The sequence below is a fragment of the Tamandua tetradactyla genome, chromosome 1, assembly GCF_023851605.1.
Source record: "Tamandua tetradactyla isolate mTamTet1 chromosome 1, mTamTet1.pri, whole genome shotgun sequence".
Classification (NCBI taxonomy): Eukaryota; Metazoa; Chordata; class Mammalia; order Pilosa; family Myrmecophagidae; genus Tamandua; species Tamandua tetradactyla.
Window position 1 is genome coordinate 102,220,509 of NC_135327.1, and position 14,097 is coordinate 102,234,605.

Consider the following 14,097-nt stretch of genomic DNA (forward strand, 5'->3'; position numbering starts at 1 on the left):
CTGGGCTGCCACCTAATATTCCCAAGTGGTCAGCCCCTACAGACGTGGGCTGCGCGCCTGGAGGCCGAGTGTTGGAAAGCAGTGGTTCCCACGCGGAGACTGAATTGGCTGAGGGTGGGCAGGGTCCAGGGATGCCACTAGACAGCCAGTCGCGTGCCCGATGGCCACACACAACAAAAAGTATCTGGCCCAGAACGCCAGCAGTGCCGAGGCCGGGAAACCCTGATCTAGGGAAGGGAGAAGAAATCTTGAGGATAGAACCCACACAGTAGGGGCGCAATATATGTCTGCTTAATTATTGGATGCCCGAACCCAAATATCTGCCCTCAATATCCCTTTTGCTTTCTTCTCAAAAGCTCTCTCCTAAAAGCTTTTGTTTTAGAAATTTATCATCCTGATCTATTCACAGGGGTTTTGAAGGACTGATAAACAATTGCTAAATACCTTGGAATAATATGGTGCTAATTAACACAGCCCTGAAATTGGGTACTCTGGTTATATCAACCTAAAGGTTTTCAGCATAAAAGACACTGAACAGAAAGGAATCAGTGACGAATCGATGAAAGCAACTGAATGCCTTAGGAATATTAAAGTTATATTTTTAGAAACCATTAATCCCCTGGAAATTATTAGAAATTATCCTTCTTTGAACTATGGTCCACATCTGAAACTTACTTTAACATAATAATTATAGATCTATCAGTTATCTACTCTAATATTTCAATTATTCTATTTTTCACTAGAAAAATTCCTATACTTCCCTTTATAACTGTTCCACCTTGGGATCTGATCTAAATACTGGCAAGTTCTATATGCACCCATGCTCTTAAGTCTCATGCCCACTCTGATTATTTTTAGACATTGGCTACTAAATATGTTTAAACCCAAGCACCCTGAATGAAAACCATGCAGCTCTGCATATACCATCTGTCAACCAGGAAAACAAGTATTTGTTGCCAGGACTGTCAGTAATACCAAAGAAAATCAAGTGTTGATCTAAAAATGGGGATAATAATACCCAGGGTATATTATCCTTGTGCAAAATAAACCACATGTAATGCACCTAGCATAGCATACAATGGATGCCTCATTGTATGAGGTTTCTGCTTCCTTCCTTTCTTTTGGCTCTGTGGAGAGGCTATCTGAGGGAGTACTTAAGGAAAATATTTGAGCTTGTCATACTTAATCATATAGGGAGGAGAATATAGGACAGATTAGAAAAGATAAGAAAATAATTTGGGTTAAATGTGCTCAGTAGAGCCAGTAAAATCCTGCAAGCCAGATATAATCTTTTTTTTTTTCATGGACAGGTACTGGGAAATGAACCTGGGTCTCAAGCATGGAAGGTGAGAATTCTGCCTGCTGGCCTACCCCAGATATCATCTTAATCCTCAGCCTCTCAGTGTGCTTTTCTTAGATAAAAGAACGTAGACATAATTATATTATTGAGAGATGCATAAAGCAGGAAGGCATAAATCTAAACGACTGCATAGGATGTCAAATATCTCATGTGGAAAACTCAATCTTGGTTTACTTTTCCTAAGTAACTGCAGTGATCTATTTGCTTCTGTCCTCTGCACCCTGAAAGGGAAAGCAGTGTCCACTAATCAAAGAGAGAAAAGAGTCTCAGTGTGCTGGTTTGAAATGATGTATGCCCCCTAGAAAAGCCATGTTTTAATCAAAATCCCATTTCATAAAGGTAGAATAATCCCTATTCAATACTGTATGCTTGAAACTGTAATCAGATCATTTCCCTGAGGATGTGACTTAATCAAGAGTGGTTGTTAAACTGGCATGTCTCCACCCATTTGGGTGGGTCTTGATTAGTTTCTGAAGTCCTATAAAAGAGGAAACATTTTGGAGAATAAGAGATTCAGAGAGAGCAGAGCAGAACGACATAGCCACAGGAAACAGAGGCCACCAGTCAGCAACCTCTGGAGATGAGGAAGGAAAACGTCTCCTGGGGAGCTTCATGAAACAGGAAGCCAGGAAAAGAAGCTAGCAGATGATGCCGTGTTCGCCATGTGCCCTTCCAGATGAGAGAGGAACCCTGACCGTGTTCACCATGTGTCCTTCCACTTGAGAAAGAAACCCTGAACTTCATTGGCCTTCTTGAACCAAGGTATCTTTCCCTGAATGGATGCCTTTGATTGGGTATTTCTATTGACTTGTTTTAATTGGGACATTTTCTCGGCCTTAGAACTGTAAACTAGCAACTCATTAAATTTCTCTTTTAAAAAGCCATTCTGTTTCTGGTATATCACCTTCCAGCAGCTAGCAAACTAGAACACTCAGCCTCTAAGCCAAAATTATGGCAAGCTTCCCTAAAGGGAACTCTTTTATACAGCACTGAAATTGGCCAAACAACAAGTTGTTCCTTCTATGGCTGAAAGCAAACAGGCTGTTTACCGTACCTTACTCTTTCCTGTGCCTGCATTTCCAATCACGAAGACAGAGTGCCTTATGGTCAACAGTTCTTCAAGCTGGATGACCTGCAGACCAGACAGCCAGACAATGGTTTCCTTCAATGAGTTGGTGATAAAAAGACAATCTAGCCAGATGATTGTAAATGTTTGGAAATGGATAGAGGTGATGGTAGCACAAAAGTGTAAATGCAATTAACAATGCAGAGTGTGAACATGGTTGAAAGGGGAAGTCTAGGGTAGTATATGTCACTAAAAGGAAAGCTAGAGGATAAATCACGGGACCAGAGAACATAGCGAAACCTGTTGTGAACAATGTGGTTAATTGTACAAATATAAGAAAGTTCTTACATGAGCTAGGACAAATGTTTGTCACTATTAGAAGGTATTAACAATAGGGTGGTGTATGGGAAAATACAATTAATGCAAACTGAGGACTACAGTTAACAATAAAATTGCAATTTTCTTTCATCAATTGTAACAAGGCTAAGGGGGGTGAAAGAAGGGCATACGGGGGCTGGAATCTTTTTTTTCAGAGCAATGATTGTGGTGGTGAATGCATACCTCTGTGATTATACCAACAGCCACTGATTCCTACTTTGGATGGATTGTGAATAAAACTGCGCAAAAAAATTTTAAACAGACAACAAGCCCAATTCTGTCCAGTTCTTATTTCTTTACACCACACCAGCACCCACTGACAAGATCACGTTCAGAGGAAATGAAAGCACTACAAGTACACTGTGGTAAAAGATACCCAGGATTTCCCTGCAGATTTCTTTGCAACTTCTTGCGTATTTATCTATCATTATCTCAAAATAAAAAGTAGAATAAATATAGACCACAGTGCAAAGTATAGTTTCTTCTGGATGTCCCACAAAGAGCACAAGAGTGACAAGAAGGTAAAGTCCTCAGGGAGTCACTGAAGCAGGCAAAGTGAAGCCTTCCTCATGGAAGGGGTTAGCTACACTGCTGGCTCCTCACGAAGTTTTGAACAAAAATCTCATAAGGCCTATATGCTCATAAGGCTATAGCTTCATGGTGTCACTGTGTGACTGTGAAAACCTTGTGACTGACACTTCCTTTATCCGGTGTATGGACTCATGAGTAAGAAACAGAGACAAAAGGTGAAACAACAGAAGGGGATAAGGGGTATGGGAAGTTTGGGGTGTTCTTTTCAATTTCTATTTTATTCTTATTTTTTTTCTTTGGAGTAATGAAAATGTTCAAAAATTGATTATGGTGATGAACGCACAACTACATGATGATACAGTGAACCTCCACTTGTACACTTTGGATGACTCTGTGGTATGTGACTATATCTCAATAAAACTGCATTAAAAATGAATATAGGAAAAAAATCTCATAAGCCAAATGAAATATCTTCTACTGCTAAGTTATCGTTTGTATCCCTGAAATATCTAAAATGAATACTATATATACATGCATATTTTTAATTCCCATCTATTCACTGAACTCCAAATAACACGCATAGGCCAAGCCTTTGATTTGCCTATAACATCTTCGCGTTATTCTCATATATGTTGCCATTTCTCCCCCATTAAAAGCAAGTGCTAATGATTTTATTCTCAGTTTTCTCTAAAATGTAGGGAAGAGTGAGCAAAATAAATTTTTGGTGACGTCTCCAAGAAGAACTGGAACGCTTCACAAACTAATTGAAGGTATGCGTACGTCTAAAACCAGGACTTGCTCCTATCTGTGTTTTCACCGTCTCACAGAAGGGAACAGCTGAAACAGCTGCTTACATTTAGTGTAGGAAACACTGCCAAAGGAGAATGCCTAAAACCTGGATTAAGGTGGAATTAAGTTCAGTGTAACATAAATTAACGCTTTGGTTTAGTATCACCTGACTACAGTCATTTTCACTGAGGAGCTGCCACGAGGAGTAAATGCCCTGTTGACCTTGAGGACGAAGCTCTCCTCTGGCTGCAGGTGGAGCTCCAGGGCCGACTGGCGGACCATCTGCTCCAAGTGTGGCACCCTCTTCCGGGACACGTCCAGGGAGGGGAATAGGTCGCTGACCAGGCCCAGGAACACCGGGATGTCCTCGGTCTCTATTTTAGGCATATTGAAGTCTCTTAGTGCTCTCATAAGTACCTAGAAAGGAGCATATGAAACACTTAACAAAAAAAACAGCACAAAGTCTGACCAACACCTAAACAGCTAAAGGTGTTATTTCAGATCTTCATCTCTAAAGCATGAGATACTGGTACTGTTCTCTATCGGGATGGCATTCTATCTATAGGGAGGCTAAAGGCTTATACATTAACATACTGAAGAAATAAGTCGGTGCTGCTGCTATGACAGATAAACCTCAGAACAGGATCAGCAGGAGGCCCTGACCCTTTCCTGCCAGCCATCTTTTTTGGGTGCCTGGGCTGGGAATCGAACCCGGGTCTCCCGCAGGAAAGGTGGGCGTTCTACCACTGAACTGCCCGTGCACCCCAGGGATTTATTTTTGATCTTGAAAAAGGGTCCCTTCGATCCTCAAGCTGTAGGATGTAAATTAACAAGTCCCACGAGATCATTTTGTTAAGGTTCTTAGAGAATATCAGGACGATGCTAAGTTTGGGTTTTTGTTATGTACTGGCTGAAAACCAAAGAAGGCTTTAGTTTTCAAAATCAGTAACTCAAAATCCAGGACAAGGGATGCAATCCAACAACACTAACAACACAGAAGGAGAACAAATACCTAAGAAACAATCTTGAGCTAATCATGACTTGTGACTAAGGAAGGAAGGGCAATATTGATAAAGAAGAAAATCACATAATAGAAATCCTTTAAAATAAGAAAAGAAAACTCACATGAATAAATGTGTTTTTCTACTTCTCAAGCCTCAGTGTCTGTGCATAGTGATGTACACCTATTGTCCTATGTATTAATAGAGAAAAATGCATGATGTGCCTGTTATTTTTTTCCTCAGAGGAGAGGAGAACGTTTCCCTAGGAGCTCTGAATGACCAACAAGACGTTGAACTGATGTTTTGGCCATCACTGTTCCTGTCCCATTCTTCATGATCATCTGACGTCCCACGAAACATATACGTATTTTTTGTTCCATCAGATTATACCATCACTGACGTTTTCAGGATTAACACCCCAACTCAATTAATCACATTTTCTAAATGTTCCTCAGAGGAAATCAAACACCAATTACTGAATTATTTTATTATAACCTTCAAAATACTTTCTGTGGCTGATTTTTCAAAAGCACTTATAGAATTACATTTTCCTTCCTATGTTCATAACCTCATACTCAAGAATGCTTGTGACCTTTTCTAACATAAGAAATGTCAGTCCTCAGAATATCCCACATTAAAAACAGACGTTGTGTTTTTTAAGAGTCGTGCTACGCACGATGCACCATCAAGGTACATACTTTCATTTGTATGGAATCATTTAATTGTTCATTCAACAAAATCATATTAGCATGGCAGTACCTGATCTTCTGGTCTATTTTTATCTCCTCGTTTCAGGGAGCCAGCTACAACCAAGACAGATTTAACAGCACGAAGTCCCCAGTCATAATGATCCTAAAATCAAAACACAGGGATGTTTACAGAAAAACGTTATGAGGGCATAGGATTCTCATTCCGGAAAAGTTAAAAGAAAGGAGAGTTCAGATAAAGACACATTTTAATGACTTAAAATGTTTTCATCTCCTCTGTGAAATTCTGAAAATCATGTTCCTCCAGTGCCTTGCTGCTTCCCTCTCCTGCTTCTCTACCTCTATCAGCAAACCTTTTCTTTCCATAGCATTTAATTGCAGCATTTGCCCGAGGTTCCATCTACCTCCCTTGAGCTTTCCTCTCCCAATAAACCAGCTAACCCAGGGGCCCGAAAGCTTCAATGTTTTCACCCCAACTATAAGCACTTCTCCATGTGCCTGCCAACAACCGTGACAGCCCACCCTTTTCCAACCCGAGCTCTTTACCCTCATTACTCTACCCTTATTCACTCAGACCTCTCTGCCCTGATGCCTAGCACTTAATATAGTACAAACTGTATTACTAAAATTCAATTATAAACTGGTGTCTCTGAGATTTCAACATTATCCCTAAAGAGGACCCCTCCCAGGTTCTGAGCTGCTGGAGGACAGAGAGCATGTCTCATTGCATTTATCTTCCAGGTGCTAGCACGGTGCGTGGTGCAGGGATGCTGAGCTGCTCCGTAAAGGTTCGCCGAATGCACTAACAGATTGCGCGTGGCTGGCCTTCTCCCCTTTCCCCTCCTTCTACAATCCACATAATGACAAACCTTCTCTGAAATGTCTCTCAGCTATGTCTGTGGGACAGCTACGTCCCCTCCAAGCCTCAGTGCCCTCATCTATGAAAAGGCGGTTAAAGTATCTACCTATTTTACAAGGTTGTTGTAAGACTAAAATGAATTAATGTTAGTACAAATGCAATGTGGGTAGTGAAACAATATATGTGTATAAATACGCCATTTACTCCATTAATGGATAATGAAATCAATTTAGTAGGGCCTGACCATCTCTCTCTCTCTCTCTCTCTCTCTTTTCTACTATAAGGGAGAAGAGAATAGAATGAAAAATACCACAGGGCACTGAAAATAAAATGTTTAGTAAGAAATTTTTGATTCAGTTGTGTATATATATGTGTGTGTGTGTGTGTGTATGTGTGCATACCAGGTCTCAAAAGAAAATGTATTTTTTTTATTGTGGGTCTAGGTAAAAATAATTTGAAAGCCACTGATATACAAGGAGGGCCGGGATGGGAAGGAGAGGAGGCAGACCCAGGGTCTAAAGGGCAGATGGAGGGTGGGTTATGGAGCAGCAATAGCAATGTGGAGAGAGAGGATGCATTAGAAAGTCTGGACAAAGATTCTAGAGAATGTGGTATCTTCCCAGACATTTAAAATGACAAATTACTGCTGAAATAACCTTGCAAAGAGTCCTTGGGGGAATGTGGAGGAAGGGGGAAAATTCAACTTCCCCATTTGGAGAATTCCTGATATTCTCGCAAACAGTGAGGACAACCAAATCAAGAGGTCAAGCCCTCAGTCTTGGGGTTTGTTCATATGAAACTTGCCACTGCAAAGGATAGGCTAAGCTTACTTAAAATTAGGCCTAAGAGTCACCCCCAGAGAACCTCTTTTGTTGCTCAGATGTGGCCTCTCTCTCTCAGCCAACATGACAAGCAAACTCACCGCCCTCCCCCTCTCTACGTGGGACATGACTCCCAGGGGTGTGGACCTCTCCGGCAACATGGGATAGAACTCCTAGAATGTGCTGGGTCTCAGAACCAAGGGACTGAGAAAACCTTCTTGGCCAAAAAGGAGAAGAGAGAAATGAGACAAAATAAAGTGTCAATGGCTGAGAGATTTCAAACAGAGTCAAGAGGTTATCCTGGAGGTTATTCTTATGCATTATATAGATATCACCTTCCTAGTTTAAGGTGTATTAGGGAGGCCAGAGGGAATTGCCTAAAACTGTAGCGCTGTGTTCCACTAGTCATGTTTCTTGAAGATGACTGTATAATGATATAGCTTTCGCAATGTGACTGTGTGATTGGGAAAACCTTGAGTCTGATGCTCCTTTATCTATGGTATGGACAGATGAGTAAAACATATGGATCAAAAATGAATAATAGGGGGAACAAATGTTAAAATAAATTGGGTAGAATGAAATACTAGTGATCAATGAAAGGGAGTGATAAGGGGTATAAAAAATAAGGGAAACAAAGGTTTCTTTGTTTAACAAAGGTTAAAATATGTTGGGTAGATGGAAATACTATGGTCAATGAAAGGGAGTGGTAAGGAGTATGGTATGTATGAGTTTTTTCTTTTTACTTTTTATTTCTTTTTCTGGAATGATACAAATGTTCTAAGAAATGATCACGGTGATGAATATACAACTATGTGATGATATTGTGAGCCGCTGATTGTACGCCAAGTATGGAATGTTCATATGTTAAGAATGTTTGTGTTTGTATGTTGTTTTGTCAATAAAAATATTCTAAAAAAATCATCAGCCATTTCTTTGGTCAAAACATCTGGCGATGCTTCTCTCAACTCTGTCCTACTGCTTAGCAAAGGATGATGAGCTGTTCCTCACCCTGCTCTTTTGTCCTGCCCCAGGTCTCTTTGCCCTCATTTCATTTCTGACATTTCTCTGAATTGATGAACACTGTTACTCTGTTGTTCCTTTACTCCCAGCTCCTTCCTCTTGTAATTGTCTATAGATGCCCTAAATAGGATTTGGAAAACCTCAAAATTCACCTCTGGCCTCCATCACTTGCTAACTGAGGCTACTGGGCAGGTTACCTCACTCAGTTTGCTCAACTGTAAATAGGGCTAATGATACCAAACTCATAGCCTTGTGAAGATCTAAAATGGTAATGCCTGGTTCCTGTTATTGCTAGTTAACTTTCTTCCTTGCAACCCCCAAAGTATTTTCATCTTCTATTTCCTCCCCAATTTTTTTCATGGAAACAGAATATCTTAAGTAAGTTCTTTGAAATCTGAAATCTGGCTGCTTTGCCCCTTCCTCATTGGCAGCAATAAGCACATTACCTGGATAAAACAAATCTCATTAAACATTTAAACATTACTGCTGGGAATGGATACAGTGGGAATTCCATGTTCCTTGCGTTCAATGATATTTTTCTTCTGACATTTCTCCATTATAAAATTTAAATGGTCTCATTGTTTTTTAAAAAATGGAGAATATAAACAAGAATGAAGAGGAAAATAAAAAGTCATAGTCTTACTACACAGAGACAACTGTTAAAATCACAATATATTTTCCACTCATTTCATATGTATAGAAATCACACAATATGAGTACAAAACACATGTAAATTTTATATCACATCTATAGTTTTATATAATGCTTTCTGAACACAGCATTGTCCTAAACGCTGTCCCCATTATTAAATTTCATATGGTTTGCCCGAAAATGTAAATTCACAGTTATTAAAATGACAGCATGAATTTGTCTCTCAGATTCCAGATCGCACCTTAACAACAGGCAAGTTAAAATAAGCACCCCTGGCAGTACAGGTAGCTGCGTGGTTAGATCTGTGATGTTTTAATATTTTTATCATGGAACAGTTGAAGAATAATGTCACCAGGAATTGACGGAGGGTCTATAAGCCAAAAGTTAAAGGTGACCAAAAGGTGAATTTAAAAAAAAATACCGATGCTGATTCATATGTAATTTCTGTGGCACATCAGCAACTCTAGTGAATTTGTAAGAAGCTTTCGACTGGACAGTCTAGAAACAGTATAAAAGTTTGACACATTTCAGAGCAAAGTAAAAAAGAAAAAAAGCCAGACTTAACTGTAAATAAAGGATTACCAAAAAATAAAGAAAAAAGTTAACATTTCTTGATATGGTCTTCAGAAAATCAAATCGGCTTTATCTAACCCTTAAAAACACTACTCTCTCACCAGGAAATGAGCCTTTATACAATTCCATTGATAATTATAGCATTGATAAAGTTTAAAGAAAATCACACAGCCCAATGATAAAAAACTGTATTATGTACAAATGAGACACTGGAATTAAAATGTCTCAAATTTAATTCAGAAAAAAGTTAAGAATGATAAAAGACAGATCTTCAAAATAAAGTTGTTCTTGTCTAGCTATAATTTGAATGATAAATTTCACAGATTCATATTTCAAAAGCTGTTTTAATGTGATGTCAAAAAGCAAGAAAAACTCACAAGAGTTCCCTCACCTGTCTAGACAGGAGCTCTCTGCAGAGTGTGTACAAGGTAATGAATTTTCGGGCTAACGAGCGTGCATCTACAAAACCTTCAGCAATTAACATGATTTCACAGATTAGCTCAACGTCGGGGGCCACCATGGCACAGGGTCTGAAAAGTAAATGCAGTTTTAAAGTATGATAAGGAGTAAGCACAATTTGCTGAAATCAAGCGATCAATTTGTATCAACACTCTAACCATTCCCAAACAGGTCATAATTACTTCCGTCAAAGCTCACAAAACTCTTCACTTTGGCTAAGAACTGGCCAATTAGTTACTGGATACATAAAGAAGTTGGAAAGTCTGAAAACAGCACTCGTGCAGAAGCTTAATGAAAATCTATGGGTATATTCTATAAACTTTCTTTTTTGTATGTTGTATGGTGGGGTCACATTTCATTCTTTTCCCATGTGACTATCCTGTTATTGCAGCACCATTTGTTGAAATTTTTGTTTGTTTCTTTATTTTGCTTGCTTCTTTGTTTTTTGGGAAGTGCATGGACTGGGAATCAAACCCAGGACTCCCACATGGTAGGCGAGAGATCTACCAATGAATTACCCTTGCATTCACTCTATAAACTTTTATGTAAAAGTTGACACTGCAGAAAGATGAACAGTGACTTCTGTGCTACAGGCCTGCCTTTATTCATGGTCAGTCATATGTTGGTAAAGTCTAACAACCAGTTATCCAGAAAATAGTGCCTGCTGATTTCCCTGAAGCACTAAATACTCCCACCATGCCTAATTTGAAGCTACCACTCGACATCACCAACCATGGAGCTGAGAAGACATGCACAGTAGCACACCACCATACAGACACAAAAGTCAACTCAAAAGCATAAATATTAGCTAAGTGTAGTCAATTAATTAGGAAGCGATGAGTTCTGAGTATTTATTAACTTTTGAAATATAATTTATTGCATTGAAAGCTTACGTAATTTAATTTTTGCCAATGGTTGCGTTTAAGAACTAGCTCACAAACTTCATATCAATTTACACTTCCTCTCACACAAGCTAGTATGAGCCATTTCTCACACATCACTGCCTGGGGTCAACCCAAATAAACTTCTGAGATGAAAATTTAGGAAAACATAATTTTCAAATGCCTTTTCTGTCCCATCTCCAAAACATCATCCCCCTAAGACAACTACCATTACTGGCCATGCTCAAGAAAACTCCAATTTAAATAAAGCACAAAGTAGCATCAAGAATAAGCAAAGAAATAAGCCTGTTATTTCAGACTTCTTTAGACTATACATTCCAAACCTACCAGCTTTGTAAATATAATTGTACTCGACTTGATACATATCCTGTCTTTCAACCTAAATATTTCCCAGAATTTCTTTGGATCTAGGTGATAGCTCTTCCAGCTGAGCTGGCCCCATAAATTTCCCCCTTTATCATAGAAGAAGCAAAGATGAAAAAACAAGCAGAGTAGAGAAAAGACTAGAAAATTTGTTTTATACCTACATTAAGAATAACTATTTATTGAGAAGTTATTTCATGCCATAGTAGGTGCTCAAAACTTTTCTTGCACTTGCTTACTTAGTTCTCATGACTGTGAGGTGGCTACTCCTATTATCTGTATTTTAGAGAGGTCCAGACCGAGGTCCAGAGAAGTTAAGGCAGCAGGCTCTAGGTTACACATCTAGCAGGTGGTGAATCAGGATACTCTTATGGTCCAAACATACTGTCTAGTCTCAGGAATATTCTCGCATCATCCAAATTTTCTTTCAATCATTGCTGACACAAGCAATATCCCTCAAACATAAGTGATACCGCATTTAGTTCATTAAGCAAAATTTATGAAACTCTCCAAACACCTTCAAATCTAAACACCCAGAGGAAACATGGGTAAAATGACGTGGGTTATACGTTATGGCTGATGGCATTGTGGACCCCAGCTGGAACATGCTCTCGGCCTGAGTCCTCATTCTGACCCACTGTAAACGAGATCTGTTCAGAATGTTATTTCAGCTAAGGTGTGACCCAACGGAATCGGGTTCGACTTAGATTGTTGGGTTACTTTTTAAACAGCGTGAGAGTCAGATGGCGGTAGAAGCCACAGGGAGGAGCCAGGAGTTGGAAGTCAACAGAAGCCAGAAGAGGAAGGAGCAGCTGCTGCAATGTGATTCTATCATTTGACAGAAAAGCCAGGGACCAAGGATCGCCAACAGCCAGCCCGAGGGCTGGAACATCTTTGGGAGAAAAATCACCTTGCTGACACTTCAATTTTGGATTTCTCCTGGTCTCAAAACCATGAGCCAATATTTCCATTGTTTAAGCTAACCTATTGTATGATATTTGTTTTACCAGCCAGAAAACAAAAACACACATTTAAAAATTACTGGCAAGGTGTTTAATTTTCAACAAAATATGTTGTATTCATTCCGTTTATTTCTAGGATAGTTATTCTTTAGAATTTTTTTCAAGGAAATGAGACATTATTGTAAAATTGCTATGCTGGAGGAACAGGTTTTTATCAGGAAAGGATGATTTATTCAATAAAGGATGCTGCTTGAAAATTTGATTAACTATTAGAGATAAGAATTCTGTTTAAATATAGCTTTCATATGGCCTATCAAAATAAATTCCCAATATAGAATTACACGTAAACAGTAACACTATAAAATGAGAAAAAATACAAATGCAAAATACTCATAAAAGTCTAGATGAACAAGGAAAGTTTAAGCTTAAATGAACTAAAAGAAATGACAATAAAACTATAGATATCACTAAGGAGTATTATAAAACTACATCAAAAATCTTAAATAAAATCAAGGTAATTAAATTAGGCAAGATATCAACAAATATTACAATGAAGAGCCCAACAAAAAAATGGGCAAAAACATCATGGGTAATTTGCAAAGAAGCAAATTCAAATGGCTATGAATATCTGGAAACTGTTAACATTTTTATCTATAATTTTTTTAAATGCAAAATGCAAACAATGAAAGTCCATATTTTCTGTTCACTAAATATGGATTTCTGCCTTTGACTATTTTATACTAACTGGTACTTGAATTTCCAACTGTCATACATAATTAGATAACTGAACAAAACATATGAAACAGCTATTTTTATCCATGGATAACAGGTAGCAAAGGATTGTGAGAAATCCTCCCTTGAGAAAAAGGAAAGAAATAAGGTGACTTTCGTGATTAATTCAGGGTCCCATCTGGTGGCATTTTTCCAGACCACAATTTGTGTTGGAGGAACCCAAGTTAAAGTACAGAAATCTTGCCTAATTGAGGAGACAGTTTGGAGGTGGGAGTGGTCAAGGTGGCTTGAAGTTGCAGAGAAGAGAAAGAACTTCAGAAACCTGCATAAGGATACCATTAAGTCTTTGCTGAATTCTAAGACATAAGTACGTATGATGAAACCCCACCAGGCCAGGCAGAGAAATACTAAACTAAAAAAATTCATGAAGCTTGAAGACATTCAGGAGACAAGAAAAGAGAAGTGGCATTTATGGGCTTTCAGGAAAGAATCAGAAAGAATGTATCTTAGTAGTTGAACTAAGTTAACCCTAGAATAAAGGGTAAGTTGGAGCTGTCGAAACAAAACTTAAAAACAGAACTTGAGGAAAACCAAACTAATCCACAAGTAATAAGTAACTGCCAAAACAAAGCCCAGCATTTAAAAGAAAGAAAAGAAAATTCAGATGGTCAAGAATATAAATTCATAATGTACAGTATTCAGTAAAAAATTAATAAGCATGCCAAGAAGCAATAAAAAGTGATCCAAAGCCAGAAGGAAAATTAGTCAATAGAAACAGATTTAGAAATAAATGACATGATGGAATTAGTAACAAGGACATTAAAACCACTATTTCTATATGCACGAGGATTTACAAGAAAGCGTGAACATAATAAGAAAAGAATTTAGATATTAAAAAGACCCAAATAGATTTGTTTCAGCTC

General features: G+C 38.5%; 1 protein-coding gene across 2 annotated transcripts in view; it reads right to left on the reverse strand.

Moving 5' to 3' along the window:
- The window catches only part of DNAH11 (dynein axonemal heavy chain 11), a 424,306-nt gene that overhangs the window by 221,521 nt on the left and 188,688 nt on the right, over positions 1-14,097 (reverse strand). For both annotated transcript variants that reach the window (XM_077122193.1, XM_077122194.1), the window contains 4 exons: positions 10,148-10,286; positions 5,885-5,977; positions 4,347-4,541; positions 2,415-2,492 (listed from right to left, as the gene is read on the reverse strand). In XM_077122193.1, the coding sequence (XP_076978308.1) occupies positions 2,415-2,492; positions 4,347-4,541; positions 5,885-5,977; positions 10,148-10,286 (505 nt within the window). The remainder of the gene's footprint in view (positions 1-2,414; positions 2,493-4,346; positions 4,542-5,884; positions 5,978-10,147; positions 10,287-14,097) is intronic.